This window comes from Entelurus aequoreus, linkage group LG02 (genome assembly GCF_033978785.1).
Source record: "Entelurus aequoreus isolate RoL-2023_Sb linkage group LG02, RoL_Eaeq_v1.1, whole genome shotgun sequence".
Classification (NCBI taxonomy): domain Eukaryota; kingdom Metazoa; phylum Chordata; class Actinopteri; order Syngnathiformes; family Syngnathidae; genus Entelurus; species Entelurus aequoreus.
Window position 1 is genome coordinate 85,899,315 of NC_084732.1, and position 24,528 is coordinate 85,923,842.

The following is a 24,528-nucleotide window of genomic DNA, read 5'->3' on the forward strand; positions in this document are numbered from 1 at the left end:
TCACAATCATTATGAAAGACATAAATACATCCGTTGTCATGTTATTCATAATGATTGTGAACCCATCCATCCATCCATCCATTTTCTACTGCCATATACTAGCTGCACTAGCGCAGAAGGTGGGGTACAATAGGCAAAATTCCCCCAAAAAAAGTGCAGTTCCCCTTTAAATAAGATAATCTTTTTATTTTTACTGCCCAATTTTGTGTGGCATGCTTTTGTAGACGATCGCAGCTGGGAAGCACCCCAGACTTCAGGTACCCAGTGTCTGCTTCCTCTATGATGGACAGCAACTCAGACCACTATGGTAGTGCTCTTGTTTTGAGGCGGCCCCAAAAAGGACGTGTGGCAGCACTTCGGGACGAGCCATCCAAGGTGAGTGGTCCTATTTTGGCTTTCCACTAACTATTAAATGCAGAAACAAAAGATGAACACACTAAGTGATATAATATTACCCTAATTAGCTTAGCTAATTTCATACTAAAAAGTCTCCTTTTGTGACTTATGCTTAACATTGTTAACACAAGCAGTTCAACTTTTACAAACATGTTTAACATCCGCAACTGAAAAGTCTTTAAAGATGAGTTTTGTGATCACTTTTGGAGTATTTTTACTGGTAATAGATAATGGTTAACGACCAATTAATGATTTGATCAATTAATGAACTTTTGTCATGTTTTTGTATTATTTAACTATGTGTGGTCTAGTCAATTGAGTTATTTTGAAAATTGTCTTTGTGTTTTTCTGTTTGCTTCCATCTTGGATATCAGCGCCATGTAAGTCACCATAATGAAAGGACAAACTGACTTCTATTTGTCTGTGTTTTATTAATAACTAACTTTTTTGTCTGTAATTTATTGATAAATCAATTAATACTACTGTCAATAAAATGCAACTCTTTTAATCCCAATTATGGGTCTGTTTAAACATCTCACCACATTCCAGCTGAATAGCATCTTGTTTTACAAGGACACACAATTGTTAATCGTGTTTTATTAAGGTAAACTTTGACAGCCCCTTTAACTAAGTACCGGTAGTGTTTCCCGCATATTTAAAGACCCATCTTATTAGTTATTAACTTTTACCTGTTACATTATATTGTATTACTACAACAATGTAACACAGGCTGCACTTTTTACACCCCTGGTTTATTTACATAAATTATTCTGCCCTCTCTGAATGTTGGAATTTGGATTGACAGCTAAGTAAACAGTTCTTTTAAAGTAAAAAAAATTAAAAACTTCCAACTTCAAGTTGTTTTCTGATAGTCTCCGCAATGATTTTATTGTAAAACTCAGAACACAAGAGAAAGTACATTAATATCCGCATGAAGTGCTCATTCAGGTAGGAATTAAGGTACCTAATCAACGATACAGCTTGGTATAAACTGAAAAATAGTAATGCAACCACCATGCAGGTTCCTATGCTGCTAACGTAATGCTAACACATAGCATGGGCTAAAAATTTTGTTAGCCCATTGACAGGCTAACAAAAATTTGCATTGCAATTATTTTAATGTTTATCAAATTCAATTTTAACAGAACAAAATTGACATAAAGCAGCAAAGAGAAAGTCGAATATTCGAAAATGAATATTGACCGATAACTTTTATTATACTACCTGGCCAGTCTGATGCACTCTGTGAGTGTGTGCTGACTAGCTACAGAAGCCTGTTGGTCAAACCTCAAACTCTTGATTTAAAAATAACGTAGTCAATGTATGCGGAACATAATTTCCAGGAGATGGCTTCACATATGCCACCTGAAAGGTGAAATGTTACTATACCTTTTCAAAAACATTTATTTTTTTGTATGGAAAACACTGAAGTATCCAACTTCTGAATCTCCCCAGCTAGTCTTGTTACAAATGTGTTTGTGTTTGATTCAGGTGCAGACACTTAATGAGCAGGAGTGGGAGCGTGTGCAGCAGGCCAATGTGCTTGCTAATGTGGCCCAGGCATTTGAGAGTGACATGGATGCTTCTGACCTAGAAGAGGATAGAGAGACTATCTTCAGCTCAGTTGACCTTCTGTCCCCCGGTGGTCAGGCCGATGCACAGACTCTAGCTCTAATGCTACAGGAGCAGCTTGATGCTATCAATAATGAAATTAGGTAGCAAAGTTACGAAGGCAGAAACAACAATTTGTCTTGTTTCATATTTTAATCTACACACACATTATTTCCTGTATGTTGTCAGAATGATTCAAGAGGAGAAGGAAAACACAGCTATCCGAGCTGAGGAAATCGAGTGTAGAGTGGGCAGCAACGAGAGCCTTGGAGGACGTTTTCGCTCCATGAGCTCCATACCACCTTCACTCTGTGCAGGCTCTTCAATTGGCAGCTCTCCTCCAGGTTCTGGCCACTCAACCCCAAGGCGTATTCCTTGCAGCCCCAACAGAGAATTAGACCGGATGGGTGTCATGACCCTGGTAAGACTATATCTACTGAGATGTTTTTCCAACATTTAACACGGCAATCAGCATTCAAGAGCTATATGTATTAAAGGGGCTGTTTGCAACTTGTGCAAAGTGAAACACTTTAAACCAAAAAATATACCAAGAACACCACCGGTTAGCAGCTTATGTTACCATTAGTGGTTTGACAGAACATATATATTTTTTAAATGTCGTTATTTTTGTAATAATAACTAGTTATATAAATTAAAAATTGCTTGTCTGTCAAAATAATTTGTCTGGCGCTCAGGCTTGTCACTGACCGCTGTCTGGTCCATAAGTACACACAGGAAGCACGTCCACACACACACAAACAGTACAGGAGAAGCAACTAACAGTTTGCAGTCATATTGTTGTTACAGGAGGCTATACATTTAATGATAGCTAACATTAGTAGCTGAACTTTGCTGAATTGCTATCATTAGCTGACCACACATGGTATGTTAATTTTCTTATGTACATGATATATTTTGTTTTATTTAGGTTGATTAATGAGGGATGGGACAAATGCAGAGGACGAATTTCACCACATCTAGTGTGTGTGTGACAATCATTGGTACTTTAATCTTAATCTTAATCTTTATTAGCATCAAACCGTTGCTTTGGAATTAACAGTTCACTCTCTACGGTTTCTGCAAAATGTGCATCAACAAAGTATTGAGCAGAAGCTGTGAATACTAATATACATGTGATTTCTTAGTTATTTATTTTTTATAAATTTGCAAAAAAAAACGATTACACATTGTCATTGTGGGGTATTGTGTGTTGAATTTTAAGGACAAAAATTAATTTGTTCCATCTTGGAAAAAGCCTGTAACATAACAAAATGTGTAAAAAGTGGACACGCTGTGAACTTTTCGCATGCACTGTAAATGTGCGCCTAACATCATTGCTACTTTAAATGAGCATCTTCTTTAAGACCAATACGGATAGTTTCAAGCTAACATATCGGTCCGGTGGTTGCACCGCTAATAGCACATGTGCACTCAACACAGTCCAAATTGTGAGTATGCAGCGATGGACTACCACCCTCAATTACCACCATCTTGTCTATGTACCGTAATTTCCGGACTATAAGCCGCACCTGACTATAAGCCGCACCAGCTAAATTTAGGGGAAAATACAGATTGCTCCATATATAAGCCGCACCCGACTATAAGCCGCAGGGTTTTGATGTGTAATTAGCGTAGTATATAGGGGTTCCTGCTACCACGGAGGGGATCGTCGGGACAGAGATGACTGTTTGGGAACGCAAAGCGTCCCATTTATTAACAATAAATCTTTCAATCATTCAATCAAACTTTCACATCTTTGACATGGCGAACAGCATTTGTGTAGAGTACAAATAATACAACGGTGCAAAGTAACACAAAGTGCTCGCATGTACACTACCGTTCAAAAGTTTGGGGTCACCCAAAACATTTTGTGGAATAGCCTTCATTTCTAAGAACAAGAATATGCTGTCGAGTTTCAGATGAAAGTTCTCTTTTTCTGGCCATTTTGAGCGTTTAATTGACCCCACAAATGTGATGCTCCAGAAACTCAATCTGCTCAAAGGAAGGTCAGTTTTGTAGCTTCTGTAACGAGCTAAACTGTTTACAGATGTGTGAACATGATTGCACAAGGGTTTTCTAATCATCAATTAGCCTTCTGAGCCAATGAGCAAACACATTGTACCATTAGAACACTGGAGTGATAGTTGCTGGAAATGGGCCTCTATACACCTATGTAGATATTGCACCAAAAACCAGACATTTGCAGCTAGAATAGTCATTTACCACATTAGCAATGTATAGAGTGTATTTCTTTAAAGTTAAGACTAGTTTAAAGTTATCTTCATTGAAAAGTACAGTGCTTTTCCTTCAAAAATAAGAACATTTCAATGTGACCCCAAACTTTTGAACGGTAGTGTACGTTATCAAAATAACCAGCCTACTGGTATATGAAAAGTCAGTCTTTAATCATTGTGTCGTCGTCTTCCTCCTGCGTACTAAAACCACCGAAATCCTCTTCGTCGGTGTCGGAGAAGAACAGGCCGTAAATAAGCCGCACCCTTGTATAAGCCGCAGGGACCAGAACGAGGGGAAAAAGTAGCGGCTTATAGTCCGGAAATTACGGTAGTTCAAAGGGACGGACTAACTCGAGTAGTTGCAATTCACAATTAAAAATAAGAGTGAAAAGGAACATTACAGATATTGCAAATGTTATTTACAGTAAGTGCATAAGGACAGCGATCGGTTCAAGACGACACATTATTTTCTAAATCTGAGGCCTTTGGAAGTAAATATGCAGAGTACATCATAGTCATATTGTGACTCATAGTCAAGTGTGGCCCTCCTCGATAGGAGAACACTGATGTTTGTCTATATATTGACAGCATTTTTTGGTTCATAGCTGGGTTGCATATGACGTCACATCCGTTTTTCTTGTTTGCGGCTTAATTCACACGAAGTACAAGCAGCTTGAGTGTAGCATTAAAACAAGTGAGAGTGAGTGTAGAGTTTGATCAAAAAATGCCGTATTGCTGTTCTGTTCTTGGGTGTTCCAGTCATTCAAATAGAGACATTGGAAAGAGCTTTCATAGAGTCCCAAAATAAGTGGTTCTTAAAGTTAATAAAGTCAAGAAAAAAACGAAAGTGCGTCGAAAGAAATGGCTTTTAAAAATATTACTTTCATCATCTTGTGGAATACAATCGGACCGCTTGTGTCTGCAGTCTGAACATTTCATTTGTTTGAGAAGCTTTCTGTGATGCAATCGAGTTCATTCTGTACTATATTAGTAGTTTTTGAGAGCAGAACTAAATGTAAAAAAAAAGGACAAGAGATCGCATTAGTTTGTGTTCTTTTGTGGTTGCTATGCCTAAATATAATGACAAAGACCTGGTTGTACAAATAAACTAACGTCATGTTAAGTCCTAGTAATATATATTATTATTATTATTGTTGGTCCAATACACCGTATCGTCATTGTGGATTTTCATAACAGAAACTAAAAGTTTATGATGTTGTTGTGCAGGAAAGCCAAGTGCTTTATTCGACACGGTTGACCGCATTATAGCGTCTTTGGTGCTATTCGTTAGCATCAAGAAAATATCTTTAATAGTATTAATAAATTAGATGATTACAAATTTCAAATAGACTCAATAGCATTTACTAAACCTTGATATCGCTAGCAAACATTACTGAACAACAGGGACATTTATAGCTAAATAATGAGACTTATATATGAACTTCACACCATAAAAACAAACTGCAGACACAAATTGTAGATGACAGACTACAGTAATTTTTGTAGCAGGAAATCAATTGCAAATAAACATATCCTTTTTCTCATTAGCGTCACGATCACAGCAGCACGGCACTCGTTTAGTCAATCAAATACGTTACATAGCGATGCACAAATAAGCCCGATTTTCTCTTTCACCACTTATTGTTTGATTTGTGGAACCCTCCAGATGTGAAGAGATGATGTGCCTCCAATATTTTCTTCTCTAAATACAGCGAGTGTCAAATGAAGTGAGGTGTTAGTGGGCAGTATACTCTTGGTGATGATAGATGGTTTAAATATTTAAAAAATAAATTTTTCTTAAGAGTGTAAAAATCCATTGCATCCCATCCCATTTTAAATATTTTTTCCATGATCGCTTATATATTTCAATCAATCAATGTTTGCCTCTATACCTTTCAAAATACGCCCAAATCTGCACTGGTCCATGTAAATAAACAGTCGCCTAATATGGCTATAGACCAGTGGTTCTTAACCTTGTTGGAGGTACCGAACCCCACCCGTTTCATATGCGCATTCACCGAACCCTTCTTTAGTGAAAAATAAAATGTGTTTTTTTCCAATTCAAGACAAAGTTATGTTTTTTTACTGGTGCACAAAATGAACCGTGCATGAACATCACCTTGTGCAAAGAACAAAACCAACACACTGCATAAACTCACAACAAATTACACACCTGCAAATCTGATGGAAAATTAGAGGGAACATTGTTCGGGGGTATCCATAATACACCGATAGGGAGACGTTTTTATTTACACGATGAGTCGGGTAAACAGTGTGTCCAAATCCAGAAATCTTCCACCTTATCTATCTACTAAGTAGGGATGTTACAATTACCTGTGTTAATGATAAATTGCGGTAAACTCCTGACGATTAGTTTAACCGTTTCAATTAGAATTATCCTGAAACCTCGATTGACATCAATAATTTAATTTCCTGTAGAAGCACACTAGAGCGCTAACTGCTAGCTATCTTAAATGCTAACATGAATACAAGACAGGGAAGACACATTGGTTTTCCCATCACAAACACCATACCACAATCCAAACGCATTGCTGTTTGAGCAACTACTGGTAGGCTATTCAATCCTGCACATCGAAACTACAGGCCAGACAGGGTGGTAGCTGTGACAAGGCATACACAGACGTCTGACGTGTCTACAACAGGAAGGGAACCCGCGTGAGATCATTGTTATAAAGAAACCCTCTAAAACTTTTACAAATTAAAATTTTATTTAAACTCTCAAATAATAATAGAATGGCTCTTAAGAAATCAGACAAATGTTTCTTCTGCCAAAATAATTATGTGATTGTCTGTTTATTTATTTAAAAACATTCAACTTTATTAAAATATTTCAGTGTGTATATAAGTACTTTTTGAACTAATTCAACTATATAGTAAGTGACAATAATAGCCATGAAGTTTTTATTCACCATAACCATGATGTGAAATGTTCTTGGTGTTACAGCCCAAAGCTACGATCCTTACCAATAATTTCCCGAGGTACTGTTAAGTACTTAAGTAGCTTTTTGAAAAAATTACATTTTCGGTGCTAAAATACCTACGATTGTACTTTCCCTATAAATGTGATCTGCTGTAGTTATTAGTAAAATAAGTTGCCCCAAATTCCTTTATCCAAAAAGACATTACACTTTGTTCGATTGGATTACTAAATTGCTCACAACTCAATTTTCTTTTCCTGCTTTCTCTTTATCTATTCCTCTTAATTTACTATTTTATTCCATGCTTTGACCTCACAATGTCAGTTGTGACAGATAAAAGATGAATGCTTTAGGATTTAATTACAAAACAAAAAACAAACTACCAAATGTGGTATTCTGATCGTTTATTTGCTTGGCTAATGCCAGGCCTCTGCGGAATGCAGAAGAGGGAATCATCCGCCTATCAAGCCGCACAATGGAAAATATGACAAACTACTCAAAAGTGTTACTAGGCCTTTTTCTGTGTGCAATATCACAAAAAGATGTCCGTCCATGGTAATACTCTTAATTTTTTAAATTTATATTTTGAGTTTGATTCTGCCATAAAATTTACTTTTATTCAAAAGGTGTTTTGTATGTATCAGTTGGACCACTAGAAACAAATATATTTTAACGATTAGTTTTTGCTTGGCTGCACCTATTCAACATTGGGAAGACTTTGTTGAGTTTCCAGCTTGGTTATTTGCGGTGTCCTATCCTTCATTAACTTGTTCTTTGTGGGTGAAGTCTCCAAGAATGATGAATTTTTACTAATAGCAATATCAGTACGTGTGGTTCTCTATTTTGCATGTGTTTGGTCGTCAACAACTTACATGCGTGAATACTCTGTTTCCACTCTTGTTTGTGCATCGCTGGGTTGCATTGCTGCACTGTCATGCTTCTCGCTAACTGCATTTCTTCTCTCTTTTTTTTTCTTTTTTTTTTTACCATGCTTCAGCCTAGTGACCTGCGCAAGCACCGCAGGAAGGTAAATTAGACACCTGCGTGACTGGTTATTCCCTGCCATCATTACCTTCCCTCCCCTAATGCCCTAAATGTTGACCCCTCTGTGCAAACCATTCAATGTTCAGCTTTAGTTTCTGGTATTTTTCAATGATGTGAAATACATTTTGATGATGGTAATATAGTATTTTATAATAGTCATATGAAGTAAATTTTCCATCAAAGGGAACTTATTATACTCATTTTTGGCCCTTTAATAGATTTTTGGACTCTTATAGAGCAGTTACACATAGAACGTTTTTTTTTTAGATCTTTGTATTTAAATGTTGAATTTACGAACAGAGTTCGTAAATCGAAAAGTTTGAAACAAATTTCTCCATAAAAAAGAATGTAAATATGAATAATGCTGCTGTCATTTATGCGCTGCTCTGCCAACACACAAACACACATAGAAGTCAAGTCCCTTTGGTGTCTTCACAAACGATCACAAAGATCAATCATTTCAACAACGATATTGCTACAATAATAAACTTTAAAAAGAGTAAAATGTACTTATATTAACATGGGCAAAGGAGGTCTGACAAGGAAGGAGCAGACAGAGGGGGAGAAAGGCGGAGGCGATGGGCAGTGTGGGATTGTGCTCTTGGAAGAGGTGCTGCTGTGAAAGAGAGGTAGTCTTCTCCCCTGCTGTGATATAAGTCTGCTTTGGCATCTTTTTCCATAAAATCCGGTCTCATCACAATTAAAACTCGCTGTGGTACGAAGCTTGCTTAATCAATTCTTCAATACTCCCGAGTGCCAGTATTTCTGCATTCCTTTTTTCTTTTCTTTTTTAACTCACAGTGAATCCCTCCTCCTTTCCACGCTGGTCTGTTGTCTTTTTGGGATTTACACTGAGTTAGAAAAATTGACAAAAACCTGTCAAAAGGTGAAAAAATACAGAACAGGCACATGCTGAAATGACTACTAATGTACTGTGCAGCAAGTGACATGGAGGGCTCCACTTTTGAAAAAATGCTGTGCCCTGTAAACAACAACTGTTTTAAATGTCGCCTGGAGCCATTGCTCAAGGTGCTAACACTGTTATTGCTGAGAGCAGAGACAATGCAGCGCAGAGTAATGTAACTAAAGCAGAGTAGTCAAAGAGGCAGGCAAGGAGCATTTACATGGGCATGCTCTTATAATTAGCTCCGTCATGCATTGACGACAATGCAACCTACCATATAAAAAAAAATTGTAAGACAGCCTGCGAGAGATCCAAAACTGCTTGCAAAGTCTCACTTGCAAACGGAGTAACCTTAGTATTTGATGCTTTGGCATCGTTTAACACGAGTATCTGACTTTGTAACAGGAATTACTGTATAGGTCAAAAAAGAGGAAATGTATAATAGGTCCCCTTGAAGGTTATATGTTCTTGTAATTATCTGCCTTGAGTTTGCAGCTGTGAATGGCGCGAAAATAGCAGAGAAGTTAATACCACCCATTTTGACACTTCTTTTTTTTTATATACTATTATATAATATTATTTACTAGGTATACAAGGACCCATACATTCTTGGAAAAATTAAATGACTAGGGTTAGAGAGATTAATATAGGTTATAGTTATTGTTAATTACTAAACAGTCTTTTTAACGACCTCTATGCAAATGTATTTCTTTCATCTGTGGTCTTAGCAGTGACTTATGACTCCTGGATCTAATTAATTTATTCTCTTGTATGTAGTCTGCCCAGGATGACAAAGCCACTATCCAATGTGAGACTTCACCCCCTACCACTCCACGCTCCATGCGACTTAATAGGGAAGCAGGGCATGCTGCCAGCAATGAGGACATAAGAGACATCAGAGGGTAGGCGTTACTGAAGATTATTGTTTTAAAAGCTAGATATATGAATGATTTGGAACTAAATTGCTGAATGTTTGGTGTTTTTTTTTTTCATTACTCCTTTTTTACTTTGTTCATAGTTTGATTGGCTTGCAAGATGGCCAAGGTAGTAACCCCAGCAGCAGCAACAGCAGTCAGGACTCTCTCAACAAAGCAGCCAAGAAGAAGAGCATTAAGTCTTCTATTGGACGCCTATTTGGGAAGAAGGAGAAGGGCCGGCCTAGCATTCCTGGAAAGGACTCTCCCAGCCAAGGTGAGCTGGTGTAGTGTGGACATTTCTCCAAAATGGATTATTTGGTTTATATCAAAGTTTATTTTATTATTGAGAGATTTACGCTGAAATCAAGAGTCATCTGAACTGACTTTCTTTGCCCATTGGCCAATCTTTAGTTGTACACTTTGGATACATTAGAATGACAATCTATTTAGTAGTCCCTGTAAAAATGAAGCCAACTAAAACAAGAAACAAAATTACCACAAGAACTGTATTCAATGTGTTTTATGGTGATGATGAAAAACCAGGGCTATACAATGTACCTATCGTATTCACCCACCTTTGTATGTTTTGTTTCTTTATCACAGCACAGAAAAAGTTATGTTACACTTATTGTGTTATCTATATTGACAGAAGATAATCTTTGACCCAGAGGTGATGTTTTTTGTTTGTAAACAAACACATTGTGAGGTTAGCTAATTTTGTGTTTAGTTTCTAAGTTGATATAAATTCATAAGAAACAATGTCTTTAAATAATGAAACACAATGAAATATACCTGTACTCATTTTCCCCGGCTTCCTGAAAGGTTTCTTGGTGCCGGTCCACAGCCCATAAGAGTACATGATTTAAAGTGCCATTATAATGGAAAAAATATTTTGGCTTTATATGCTGAATTGTTTCCGCAAAATATTTGAAAATATTGTCTAAACATCCACAAAACGCCACAAATTCTAACTGCCATTTTGGATATTCCGCTCCAAAAGATTTCAGCAATTTCCGTACTTTCGGGGTCTGATGTCGTCATGGTGGTAGCTCCTCTGCTCTCTGCCCATAGACAGCAGACCAGTTAGACTAGAAATAGGCAAAAATTGGAAAGCGATATGCTGTTTATCATTCACAATCTCTATGTAAAACAAGAACACGTATGTTTTTTTGGTTTTTTTATGCATTCTAAATCGGAAATGAAAAAGTCAGCTAACAATGAGGTCAACTGGGGCTATACTCTATTGAGCCCATTAATCACCCTAAATAACCAACCAAAAACCGCCAACAAAACTCCATGTATGTCTTGTGACTTGAAAATTGACCAAGTATTTGCGATATTGTTATAAAAAGCGCTAACACAGACTAACTATTTTCTCGTGCACATTGCCTTTCAGGTTTTATTATGTTCTTAGTTTGTATATTGTTCAGCACTTAGCAATACCCTCTACATCAGGGGTGTCAAACTCATTTTAGATCGGGGGCCACATGAAGACAAATCTACTCCCAAGTGGGCCGGACTGGTACAATCAAGGCATGATAACTTAAAAATTAAAAAAACTTCAGATTCTTTGTTTAAAAATAGAACAAGCACATTCTGAAATTGTACAAATCATAATGTTGTTGTTTTTTTTACAATTACCTGTTGCGGTTAATAGTATATATACTTTTTTGGTTGTTATTTATATTTTCTGAATAAATTATGTGATAGTTCATCAGTCAACTCATTGGTGTTAATTTTCAATCTATCAAGATAAAAAAAATAATATATCGAAATCAAATTACAGGATGTTATTTATGTAGTTTGATCATTTTCCTCGACTGATGTACTCACATCATGTGGTTTACTTTTTACATATGTAGCATCATCTACAAAGATACAAAGAATTGCTATTGCGACATCTAATGGACACATTTAGAACAGCTGTTTCTTCCATTCGAAAATTTCAGGTTAATTTTTATACTTAGCAAACTCATCCTGCGGGCCGGATAAAACCTGTTCGCGGGCCTGATCCGGCCCTCGGGCCGTACGTTTGACATCCCTGCTCTACATGATGCTTTAGTGTTTCACTAAAGCTGCATGTGTTTGTGCACAGCTTCTAAAACTTGTTGCTCATCCTCCTTAAATCAAGCTAACAAATATAATTTTCTGGAGCATCATTTGTCCCAGAGTAATTATTATTGGCTCTCTCCAAATATGCCTGAGTTGTAGTGTGAACTGTGTCCCCACTTCTACGTCACGGCTCACTGACTGCCCATACTCATTATACTTTGGAATCTCCGTGAGATTTACAATATATTGTTTTGATCACACCTGTTTATTTGCAAACTTGATTTGTTTTTCCGTTGTACTGGCACTTAAGGAAAGGTTAATAATGTCTCTTGGCTTTTATTTTTGTTCTTAGCTGGCACTCCTGAGGCAGAGAGCTCACCCAAAGATGGCTTAGGAATGGGGACCCTGGGAAGTCCTGCAGAAAAAAACAGAAAACTGCAGAAGAAGTAGGTCTGATTTAAATATGTTCTTTGTTACTCTTCTGATAGGCTCTATCTTACCCGCTACCTTTTAAAGTGCAGTGTGGTTTTAGGAATGTTAACTTAAAAAGTCCCTTAATGTTTATGCAGTATTACAATCCTGCCACTAAAACACTGCCTGCCCATCTCGCTCATGCTCACTTCCATCATCAGTTCATATTCCTTTGATTGCACACCCAGTCTCAGCCATCACCATTTTATGTCCAATTTTTTTTTTATCAGAGTACTTTTAAATAGTTACCAATTCACTTTTTATTTGTTTTGCCAATCTCCCTCTTTTTTTTATCATCCTCTCCTCATCCCCTACGTAGCTCAAATACAGGGTAAGTTGTTGATTCATAATTGCTTTTGCTTTTTCTTCTCACTTGGGCTCCTCATTGACCTGACCAACTCTGACAAGCTTAAATTGTTGTTCCTCTGAATGTCAGATTGTTTCTCCATATTGCTCCTAACTAACATGCTAATTTTGACTGACCTGCCGCATGGTTTTGCACAAACAAAAAATTGTTATGAAAAGTATTATACACATTTTTTTCTTCATGAACAAGCACCAAGTCTATGATCAGGTTGTTTTGGGGGGAATTTTTAACTGTCAATGTGCCATCTGGTGGCTAAGTACATGTTTAACATCAATTTGAATGGGGTGTCCTACCCAGCACACCTTTTCAAAACGATATACTGGGATTCTCCATTAGTGGCATTGCTGCTTCATAATTAACGAAGACTGTGCATGGATTGAATGCAAACGATTTTTCAAATGAGTTCTCCCTGTCATAAATTCTGCATGGTATGTCTTCTATTTATGGGGAATGTATTTTACACTTGATTGAAAGCTAAAAACCTGGTACAGAGGAAAAACACTCCAAAATACACAGTGCCCATCATTTAGCTCTTAGCGACCTGACGCATCTGTTTGAACCTTCATCAAGGAGTTTTGACATACTTCTGTTCTTCTGTGACATAGGTCTTTTGTCAATGAATTTATTCTAGTTTTCGCCTGAACTGCCTTTTTTCTTGCACTTGCACTCTGTCTTTTTTACTGTTGGAGTTAGTTTTTTTCAGATGTGAATATTGTGTTTGTGGGGATATAATTGTGTGGTTATGTTAGAGTTACAGACATTGTTTTAAATAATTATTTGTTTGTATCAGGCATGAACTGTTAGATGAGGCACGCAGGCAGGGCCTGCCATTTGCCCAATGGGATGGACCAACTGTTGTCGTTTGGCTTGAGGTACAGCACTAAAACCGTTCAATCAATCAACTTTTGTTTAAGACTTTATTGTTGTGAATTTTGTGGTTCTGTTTTTTCTCTCATGTCCCTTGGCCAGCTGTGGGTGGGCATGCCAGCTTGGTATGTAGCTGCCTGCCGTGCTAATGTGAAGAGTGGAGCCATTATGTCAGCGCTATCTGACACCGAAATACAGAGGGAGATAGGCATCAGTAACCCGTTACATCGTCTGAAACTTCGTCTTGCTATTCAGGAAATTATGTCCCTCACCAGTCCCTCTGCCCCTCCCACCTCAAGAACGGTATGTGTCTCATAATGCTCCAGTATGTTTCATGAAGTCTAATATATTGCCTGTCTAAAATGTCTTAATCTCACTGAGCATGCTACTGCCAGGGATTAACATTTTAAGCATTTACCTTTTTCTAGCAGAAAATTCTTGCTTATCTTCTCTTTTCTGTATTGCGTCCCTGTCCCTTCTCTGCACACTTCACTCACTTGTGATGGGGGGTGTCACATGATCAGACCACAGCAAACGTTTGGGTCACACATGAAGAAATGGAAAGTTTGGCAGCAACACCTTCTACGGTTAGTCTTTGCTGATTGGCTTGGCAATGGTGTGTTTCTCCCGGCTCATTCCAAGTCAGCCCAAAGACTGCTATATAACAGTAAATGTACAATTATTTATGATCAGGCTTCAACTCACATTAACTGAAAACCTCACACTGTTGCTGATATTTTTGAGCAACTTGGAAAGAGATCTTATTCAGTTTTCTCCAGTAGTGTTTCCCTAGAATTTATTTGTGGCATGAGTTGAGTGGATAGTGTAGTGTGTGTGTCTGCTCCCACAATGAATTGTTGTGGATTTTTACACTTGAACATTTTACATCCTGCTGTTCTAACCCAGCAATACAGTCTCACTAACCCAGCCTTTCTTTTTTCGTCACCATGTTCACTAACCATGCTAACACCAGGAGGAAGACGAAAATATCTGGGCCCAGGTTTGAATACATATCACTCCTGTTTATTATTATCGCCCTTTTGGTTCAATCATGTTGAGCAAACCTTTACTGTGCAAATGTGTAACACAATGGTTTCCTAACATAGCTTTGCTTAGTGTTGAATGTAAAGTATAAATGTTCAATGCGAAGCTTTCAGGAGAAACTGCTGTGAGATTTTAGAAGAAAGAAAGCCTTTGACGGGTTACTTTAATGATGTCCTTTTTTTATTTGCCATCAGCATATGTAACTAATTAATTATTCATTAATAATGAATGATTATTAGATACCAGGACAAGCGGTAGAAAATGAATGGATGGATAACAGTTTACTTTGTCAGCTATAACACAAAGGAAATATGTTGTTTGCTCAGATAGCTTTAGCTCTCACATTGTATTTAGCATCTTGAATGTACAAATATCAAAGTGGCCCCCACACCCCTACATTTTTCTATATTTTGTCCTCCTTGGAAAATATTTAGACCACTTGGTTACTTAAACAAGACATTTGAGTCTCTGACTGCAGACAAAATATGATATGATTTATTAAATATGGGAAGTAATAATAATTGCTTAATAAACACAGTGAAATATTGTAGTCAATGACTGTTATAGACTCTATTTATTTGGCTGTTTTATGCTTAATTGTGTTAGTATTTACTATTTCATAATGTCCTACAGTCATCCCTCGCAACTTAGTGCTTCACATTCATCGCTTTTTTTCAAAATATATTTACCGGTAATAGAAAATAATATTGCGGATCATCACTGTTTTGCGTTTTGACTGTGGCCTATTGGTAAATAATGTGCATATTTTAGCATACTTTGCGTATTTTTAGCCTAAATTAAGTATTTTCAATGAACAAACCTTAAGGTACTTTGTTGTATTGCATAGCAGATCATCATCATTATTGAACAAGTTGTACATACTATTTACATTGGCTTATATATGTCTTAAGTTCTTACGTATTACTGTAGAAGTATATGTCTTATTTTCTTTTGTCTACTATATTTGGTAAAACAAGTGTTCAGGTGATTCTAGGAATGTTATTTCATTTCTAAAAGGCTCTAAGTATTAAGGAGGTTGTAAAAATGTTTTTTATTGTGTTCGAACTATGAAAATGTTTAAATTTAGAATTAAGAATTCCTACTTTGCGTAAATTAAATTAAGAGTGATAATAGGATAGGATAGTATAGACTAGTTTATTCATCCCACAACGGGGATGGCTGCAGTGCAGATACAGCAAGTCCACAAAAAAGTAAAAACACATGAAAGCTATTAGGGAGACATCAAAGAACACAAAGGACATTAAAAGAGTACAGAGCTGGCACTTCAGCAGGACAATTTTTACATAAAGCTTAAAGAATAACAACGAATAAACAAAATATTAGCAATGAATAATACATATTGCGCACATACGATTGCATCAAGCAACCAATACGGGAAAAGGCTTTTTTCATCAAATCAGCCACCTTTGCATGCAGCCTTGCAAATGTTTACAAGCAAAGATTATTGTGCACACTTGAAAATCAAAAGAAGCATAAAAGCTACAACTTCAATTTGATAGTAACATCTAAAAAAAAATAATGTATTATACTAAATCGTATTACTAATATTCACTGGTTATCTTATGACACAAAAGTTATGAAACAAGTCTTACTTTGCATTTGATTATATTGAGGAAGTTAAAATGTGTTGACAATATCCTATAAACTAGTAATTTACGTAATTAAATAAAACAAACGTTTTATGTCTTTTGTTTGTTTTATTTAATTAAAGTTTTTAACCTAGGTTGTAAAGTCGTCTTAATTATTTGTTGTTTTTATTTAAGACATTGGCGTACGGAGACATGAATCATGAATGGATTGGCAATGAATGGCTGCCCAGCTTGGGTTTACCACAGTATCGCTCATATTTCATGGAGTCCCTGGTGGACGCCCGCATGCTGGATCATCTTACAAAGAAAGACCTCCGAGGACAGCTGAAAATGGTTGACAGCTTCCACAGGTAAAAACCACACATTATAAAAATGTGTGTTAAATAAGCTCCAATCTGTGACATATTTGATACAAAGGTATTTGTCAGGCTTGAAATAACTAATAGACTACTCTCTCTGTCTGATTAATAGGAACAGTTTTCAGTGTGGAGTGATGTGTTTAAGGAGACTCAACTATGACAGAAAGGAGCTGGAAAGAAGAAGGGAAGACTCTCAGCAAGAGTTTAATGGTAACAAAAGTATTTGTAGTCTAACTATACCTTATTTTGGCCATTTTTACTTTTGTTTTTAAATTATGCATTATTATGCAATATTAAATTGAATAGTAAATGTCCTGTCTCTGCTTTTCAGATGTGCTGGTGTGGAGCAATGAGCACGTGATAAATTGGGTTCAAGCAATCGGGTTGAAAGAGTATAGTGCAAACCTGTATGAAAGTGGCGTCCATGGCGCACTGCTGTCCCTAGATGACACCTTTGATCACAACTCCCTGGCACTTCTGCTGCAAATTCCTACACAGAACACTCAGGTACACACAATACACCAAATATTAGCCATGCCAGCATTACTGCAAATATGTGACAAAAAAACATTCCTACATTTGTTTGCAAAGAAAAATAAAATATTTTTTTGGGAACTGTTTCAAAAGGTTTTCCCTTTGTCAATGCACAAACATTTTTTGTAGTTTAAGCTAATTTATCAACCATACACATCGGAAATAAATACAAACTGGCTGTGATTATCTCATTTGATGTGGACATAATCACATGCTTTATCGACGGTGGGTGGCAGGGGCAAAACATGCAGCAACGTCCTAACGTCCCAAACACAAAATGATCCAAAACATAAATCACACAAACACCAGAAAACAACTGCAATGGAGATATTTATTATTTGTAGCTGAGATAGGCTCCAGCGCCCCCCGCGACCCCGAAGGGAATAAGCGGTAGAAAATGGATGGATGGATGGATGTATTAAAGATGCTGCAGTTACATGAATGCTGAAGGATTAAACATGTGCGAAAGAAATAGGCTGTAAAGTTAAAAAACTAGGGTTAACCAAGTAAAAACATTTTTTAGTGCCGCTACTTTTTTTGATGCGTGATTGTGTGCGGAATCTGTGTGACCCTCGGCCCTTCCCGTAGCATGGGAAAATACAGCTGAGTTCCAGTTGATGTATTGCCACAAGCGAGAAGAAATAGCGAGCAGAAATTTACAAAGACAAGAAGAAATAGAATAGAATTGAATGGCAAGCCCAGCTCCAAAGCCAGCATGTTGCTCTCTCGACAAGACCAAAGCCATTTCCATTCCAGTTGCTTCACCTGAGCAAATGCCAGCTGCCCGCTGATTCAAAGAGAACCCCTACATCTTGACGAAGGCTGACCATCATGCTGCATTTTTTTTATTCCCCAATAGCATTTGTATCAACTGCTGCTGGAGCGCTTGCATTCACAAGTGTGGAGCTTCACTTGCGTGTTTAGATACCAATTTAGCACAATAACACACAATTGCATTATGATCATGCTTTAATTGTTAAATGTTTGGAACTGATGGAACTGTGATATTTCTACCGAAATAAATGCTAGTATCAGGGCATGTCATTGTGGTTTGTGCATCCCTTCGAGGCACTTATGATTAAGGGCTATATAAACCAACTTTGATTGATGATTAACTGATAGTATATCAATTGAGAAATATAGAGGGGCAACACATGTTCTGGCAGGTGAAAAAAAATTTAATATTCCCCTGTAACATGTTTTGGTTGATAGTCCTCAATTACAAAGTGTTTAGCAAGCTGATCGCTAAGTATTAATACAATTCCTTAGGAAGGTTTGGTTAGAAGCTTAGGACATACCATTCCATGCAGTACAATGAGTGCCAAAAGTTGATGCAACACGTAATGTACAGAATATTAGAAGCATTTATTTGGTAGAAATATCACAGGTTAGATTACCAAACCTCTTTGACAATCAAAGCTGGATCGTAACAATCCATGTTATTTATACGCTAAACTTGCATCTAAATGCGCAGGTGTAGCTGCGCTCCTCTAAATGCAAGCGCTCTAGCAGCACAGGATTCAAAATCTGGTATGACACCAGCCCACTGCAGATAATTTTATTGTCAGTTAAAGAGTGTTTCTGTCCATTTTGTGTTAATATGTTTAGAAAAAAATATATGAATAATGTTCAATGAATGACTAATTTGCATAAATCAAACAAATCCTGGGATTAAAGGCCTCAGCTTTTCTCCTCCAAACATATTGCTGGGTATTGTGGCCAAACAGCTAAATTTTTGTTTCATCTGACCACAGAACTTTCCTCCAGAAGGTCTTATCTTTGTCCATGTGATGTCAGATAAAAAATGTTTTAGCTGTTTGGCCACAATACCCAGCAATATGTTTGGAGGAGAAAAGGTGAGGCCTTTAATCCCTGGAACACCATGCCTACCGTCAAGCATAGTGGTGGTAGTATCATGCTCTGGGCCTGTTTTGCTGCCAATGGAACTGGTGCTTTAAATGGGACAATGAAAAAGGAGGATTACCTCCAAATTCTTCAGGACAACCTAAAATCATCAGCCCGGAGGTTGGGTCTTGGGCGCAGTTGGGTGTTCCAACAGGACAATGACCCCAAACACACATAAAAAGTGGTAAAGGAATGGCTAAATCAGGCTACAATTATGGTTTTAGAATGGCCTTCCCAAAGTCCTGACTTAAACATGTGGACAATGCTGGGGAAACAAGTCCATGTCAGAAAACCAACAAATTTAGCTGAACTGCACCAATTTTGTCAAGAGGAGTGGTCAAAAATTCAAACAGAAGCTTGTGGATGGCTACCAAAAGCGCCTTATTGCAGTGTAACTTGCCAAGGGACATGTTACCAAATATTAACATTGCTGTATGTATACTTTTGACCCAGCAGATTTGGTCACATTTTCAGTAGACTCATAATAAATTCATAAAAGAACCAAACTCCATGAATGTTTTTTGTGACCAACAAGTATGTGCTCCAATCACTCTATCACAAAGAAATAAGAGTTGTAGAAATTATTGGAAACTCAAAGACAGCCATGACATTATGTTCTTTACAAGTGTATGTAAACTTTTGATCGCGACTGTATATACAGTATATATATATACATATTTGTATATAATATATATACATAATGTATATGTATATAATATATACACTACCGTTCAAAAGTTTGGGGTCACATTGAAATGTCCTTATTTTTGAAGGAAAAGCACTGTACTTTTCAATGAAGATAACTTTAAACTAGTCTTAACTTTAAAGAAATACACTCTATACATTGCTAATGTGGTAAATGACTATTCTAGCTGCAAATGTCTGGTTTTTGGTGCAATATCTACATAGGTGTATAGAGGCCGATTTCCAGCAACTATCACTCCAGTGTTCAGTGTTCTAATGGTACAATGTGTTTGCTCATTGGCTCAGAAGGCTAATTGATGATTAGAAAACCCTTGTGCAATCATGTTCACACATCTGAAAACAGTTTAGCTCGTTACAGAAGCTACAAAACTGACCTTCCTTTGAGCAGATTGAGTTTCTGGAGCATCACATTTGTGGGGTCAATTAAACGCTCAAAATGGCCAGAAAAAGAGAACTTTCATCTGAAACTCGACAGTCTATTCTTGTTCTTAGAAATTAAGGCTATTCCACAAAATTGTTTGGGTGACCCCAAACTTTTGAACGGTAGTGTATGTGTGTGTGTATGTATGTATATATATATATATATATATATATATATATATATATATATATATATATATATATATATATATATATATATATATATATATATATATATATATATATATTTAAAATGTATATATATATGAATATATTTTATATTTATATTTATATGTAGATATACCTTGTAATCTATTTGAAACAGCACAGCTTTGTCAAAATTTGCTTTTTCAGAAAATAAGTGCACAGTGTACTGATGGAAGTATTCCATTTGCAACACACACACTTCAATAATAGATGTCTCCTTCTTGTCTGTCTTTTAGGCCAGAGCAACCCTTGAGCGGGAATACAACAGTCTGCTGGCCATCGGCACAGACAGAAGGATGGAAGAGGTAATGAACAAAATATTTTTATACAGCAGGGCTGTCAACGTTAACTCGTTAAGGCATGTGATTAATAAAAAAAAAAAAAATCATTATTCTCATGAATGAATGAAGATTAAACACAATGTTTGTTCTGACTGCCAGAAGGCAGCCATTGCACAGGCAGTGATCACGTCCCACGCCAGTGTGATCATAAGAGGTGTTGTGATCATAAGGTGTTGTGCTCTGCGCCTTTCAAAACAAACTCCAACGTAACTTTTGATAAAACTGAGGTAATTAGTTGGTATTGCAGCGACAACCTTTCTTATCGGCACACATCAAGTTTAAAATAGCCTCTTAAAGCGAAACATTAATGTGAGAATGGCGTTGCTAGCATGAATGCTACATGGACAGCAAACTATGCTGGCTGAGTTTATCTGCTCTTACCATGGATAAGTTAAACAAAGTATTTTCAAAATGGACAGCCACCGCATGCAGAACATTAACATCTGTAAAGACCAAGTGCTGCTAGATGTTGTTCATGTCACCAACTAACGTTGTACAAACGGTAGTTTGTACAAAAAAAAATCAGCGCTGTCATCCGAAAAAGTAAATAAGCTTGTTTGTGTACCTGAAGTTTTGTAATTAGATGAAGCCCAGTAGAAAAGACAGACCATAACAAAGGAATCGAGAGGCACGTTCTTTCTTGACAAATGTCACGTCTCTCGTCAACACACTGGCTTTTCGTCAAGGCACCTTCTTTCACACACACACACAAACACACACAAACATGCTTGAAGGCGTCACAATAATAGGGTGACACGTCACATCCGGTCTAACTGCGCCAACAAATAAAAAATGGCTTACATTTGTTAAAACAACTGGTTAAACTAAGGAAGAGTAAATGCAGATGTGCACTATGTAAAGTTGTTTATGGGTGTCTTTATTACATTATCTATTAATATACTTTACATATGTACCTAGTTTGCTATATTATCGCAGAGACTTTTAAAATGTGCACTTAATTCTTACTATACTTAATGTTACCAGGTTTTAAGCAAATCAATGACTTGCGGTTAAGTAAAACTTAAAAAAAAAACTTTGCTGTATGACATTCTGACTACCAAATTGCATTTGTATCTAAATATTGGGGTATTTTCTTAAGTAAATGTTATTAATGCGAGTAAATAATACCCTGTTATTAATCATGATTAATCACAGTTCAAGAGTGTGAATAATCTGATTTTCTAAATTAGTCACTTGACAAACCTAATATACAGTACCGTATTTTTCGGATTATAAATCGCAGTTTTTTTCATAGTTTGGCCGTGGGTGCGACATATACTCCGGAGCGACTTATGTGTGAAATTATTAACACATTACCGTTAAATATCAAATAATATTATTTATCTCAGTCTCGTAAGAGACGAAGCAAATGGCAGCAATCGTCACACACACGTCAGCAATCATCACTCACACGTCAACCAATAAGAATTCGGCGGGGGAGGGTCATGGCAGAAGTGCATTGTGGGTCATGGGATGCTAACTGCTATGTGCTTAATGCTACTGCCGTAGCTATTAAAATCGACCACGTCAACATTGGCGGTAACTTATAAAAACTGAGAAGGGCTGAACTAAAATGGCACCGAAAAGGAAATCATATACTGCAGATTACAAGCTGGACGTAGTGAAATATGCAGCAGAGAACGGCGATCGAGCAGCAGAAAGAAAGGACATACCAGAGGCGACACCGGGGAGGAAGATTTCATCGGATTTAGCGATCGGGAGTGACAGATTGTTTGGTAAACGTATAGCATGTTCTATATGTTATAGTTATTTGAATGACTCTTGCCATGATGTGTTGCGTTAACATACCAGGCACGTTCTCAGTTGGTTATTTGTGCGTCATATGGCGTACACTTATTCAGCCTGTTTTTCACTATTCTTTATTTGTTTTAAATTGCCTTTCAAATGTCTATTCTTGGTGTTGGATTTTATCAGATAAATTTCTCCCAAAAATGCGACTTATACTCCAGTGCGACGTATATATGTTTTTTTCCTTCTTTATTGTGCATTTTCGGCCGGTGCGACGTATACTCCGGAGCGACTTATAGTCCGAAAAATACGGTATATACAAAACCCAAAACCAGTGAAATTGGCACGTTGTGCAAATCGTAAATAAAATCAGAATACATTGATTTGCAAATCCTTTTCAACCTATATTCAATTAAAAACACTGCAAAGACAAGATACTTCACGTTCAAACTGGTAAACTTTCTTATTTTTTGCAAATATTAGCTCATTTGGAATTTGATAACTGCAACATGTTTTGAAAAAGCTGGCACAAGTGGCAAAAAAGACTGAGGAATTTGAGGAATGCTCATCAAACACTTATTTGCACCTCCTACATGTTAACAGGTTAATTGGGAATAGGTGAGTGCCATGATTGGGTATAAAAGCAGCTTCCATGAAATGCTCAGTCATTCACAAACGAGGATGGGGCGAGGGTCACCATTTTGTCAACAAATGCGTGAGAAAACTGTCCAACAGTTTAAGAAAAACCTTTCTCAACGAGCTATTGCAAGTAATTTGGGGATTTCACCATCTACGGTCCGTAATATCATCAAAAGGTTCAGAGAATCCGGAGAAATGACTGCACGTAAGCGGCAATGCCCGTGATTTTCGATTCCTCAGGTGGTACTGTATCAAAAAGCGACATCAGTGTGTAAAGGATGTCACCACATGGGCTCAGGAACACTTCAGAAAACCACTGTCAGTAACTACAGTTGGTTGCTACATATATAAGTGCAAGTCAAAACTCTACTATACAAAGCGAAACCCATTTATCAACAACACCCAGAAACGCCGCCAGCTTCATCTAAGATGGACTGATGCACAGTGGAAAAGTGTTCTGTGGTCTGACGAGTCCACATTTCAAATAGTTTTTGGAAACTGTGGACGTTGTGTCCTCCGGACCAAAGAGGAAAAGAACCACTGTTATAGAACTGTTATAGGCACAAAGTTCAAAAACCATCATCTGTATGGGGGTGTATTAGTGCCCAAGGCATGGGTAACTTACACATCTGTGAAGGCACCATTAATGCTGAAAGGTACATACAGGTTTTAGAGCAACATATGTTGCCATCCAAACGACATATTTTTCATGGACACCCCTGCTTATTTCAGCAAGACAATGCCAAGCCACATTCTGCAAGTGTTACAACAGCGTGGCTTCATAGTAAAAGAGTGCGGGTACTAGACTGGCCTGCCTGTAGTCCAGACCTGTTTCCCATTGAAAATGTGTGGCGCATTACTGTTGAACAACTTAAGCTGTACATCAAGCAAGAATGGGAAATAATTCCACCTGAAAATCTTAAAAAATTGGTCTCCTCAGTTCCCAAACGTTTACTAGAGTGTTGTTAAAAGGAAAGGCCATGTAACACAGTGGAAAAAATGCCCCTGTGCCAACTTTTTTGCAATGTGTTGCTGCCATTAAATTCTAAGTTACCGTATTTTTCGGACTATAAGTCGATCCGGAGTATAAATCGCACCGGCCGAAAATGCATGATAAAGAAGGAAAAAAACATATATAAGTCGCACTGGAGTATAAGTCGCATTTTTGGGGGAAATTTATTTGATAAAATCCAACACCAAGAATATACATTTG

The 24,528-nt window shown here is 37.1% G+C and overlaps 1 protein-coding gene across 8 annotated transcripts in view; it reads left to right on the forward strand.

Annotated features, from left to right (window-relative positions):
- Window positions 1–24,528, forward strand: part of LOC133640136 (liprin-alpha-1-like) — a 93,869-nt gene that overhangs the window by 65,606 nt on the left and 3,735 nt on the right. For 3 of the 8 annotated variants that reach the window (XM_062033699.1, XM_062033700.1, XM_062033701.1), the window contains exons 14-28: window positions 225–375; window positions 1,888–2,111; window positions 2,197–2,428; window positions 8,178–8,207; window positions 9,906–10,030; window positions 10,147–10,319; window positions 12,450–12,543; window positions 13,726–13,807; window positions 13,905–14,105; window positions 14,327–14,389; window positions 14,776–14,802; window positions 16,631–16,806; window positions 16,928–17,025; window positions 17,147–17,322; window positions 20,823–20,891. In XM_062033699.1, coding sequence (XP_061889683.1) covers window positions 225–375; window positions 1,888–2,111; window positions 2,197–2,428; window positions 8,178–8,207; window positions 9,906–10,030; window positions 10,147–10,319; window positions 12,450–12,543; window positions 13,726–13,807; window positions 13,905–14,105; window positions 14,327–14,389; window positions 14,776–14,802; window positions 16,631–16,806; window positions 16,928–17,025; window positions 17,147–17,322; window positions 20,823–20,891 — 1,921 coding nt within the window. The remainder of the gene's footprint in view (window positions 1–224; window positions 376–1,887; window positions 2,112–2,196; window positions 2,429–8,177; window positions 8,208–9,905; window positions 10,031–10,146; window positions 10,320–12,449; window positions 12,544–13,725; window positions 13,808–13,904; window positions 14,106–14,326; window positions 14,390–14,775; window positions 14,803–16,630; window positions 16,807–16,927; window positions 17,026–17,146; window positions 17,323–20,822; window positions 20,892–24,528) is intronic. The other 5 variants (XM_062033705.1, XM_062033706.1, XM_062033702.1 and 2 more) reach the window with 4 other exon arrangements.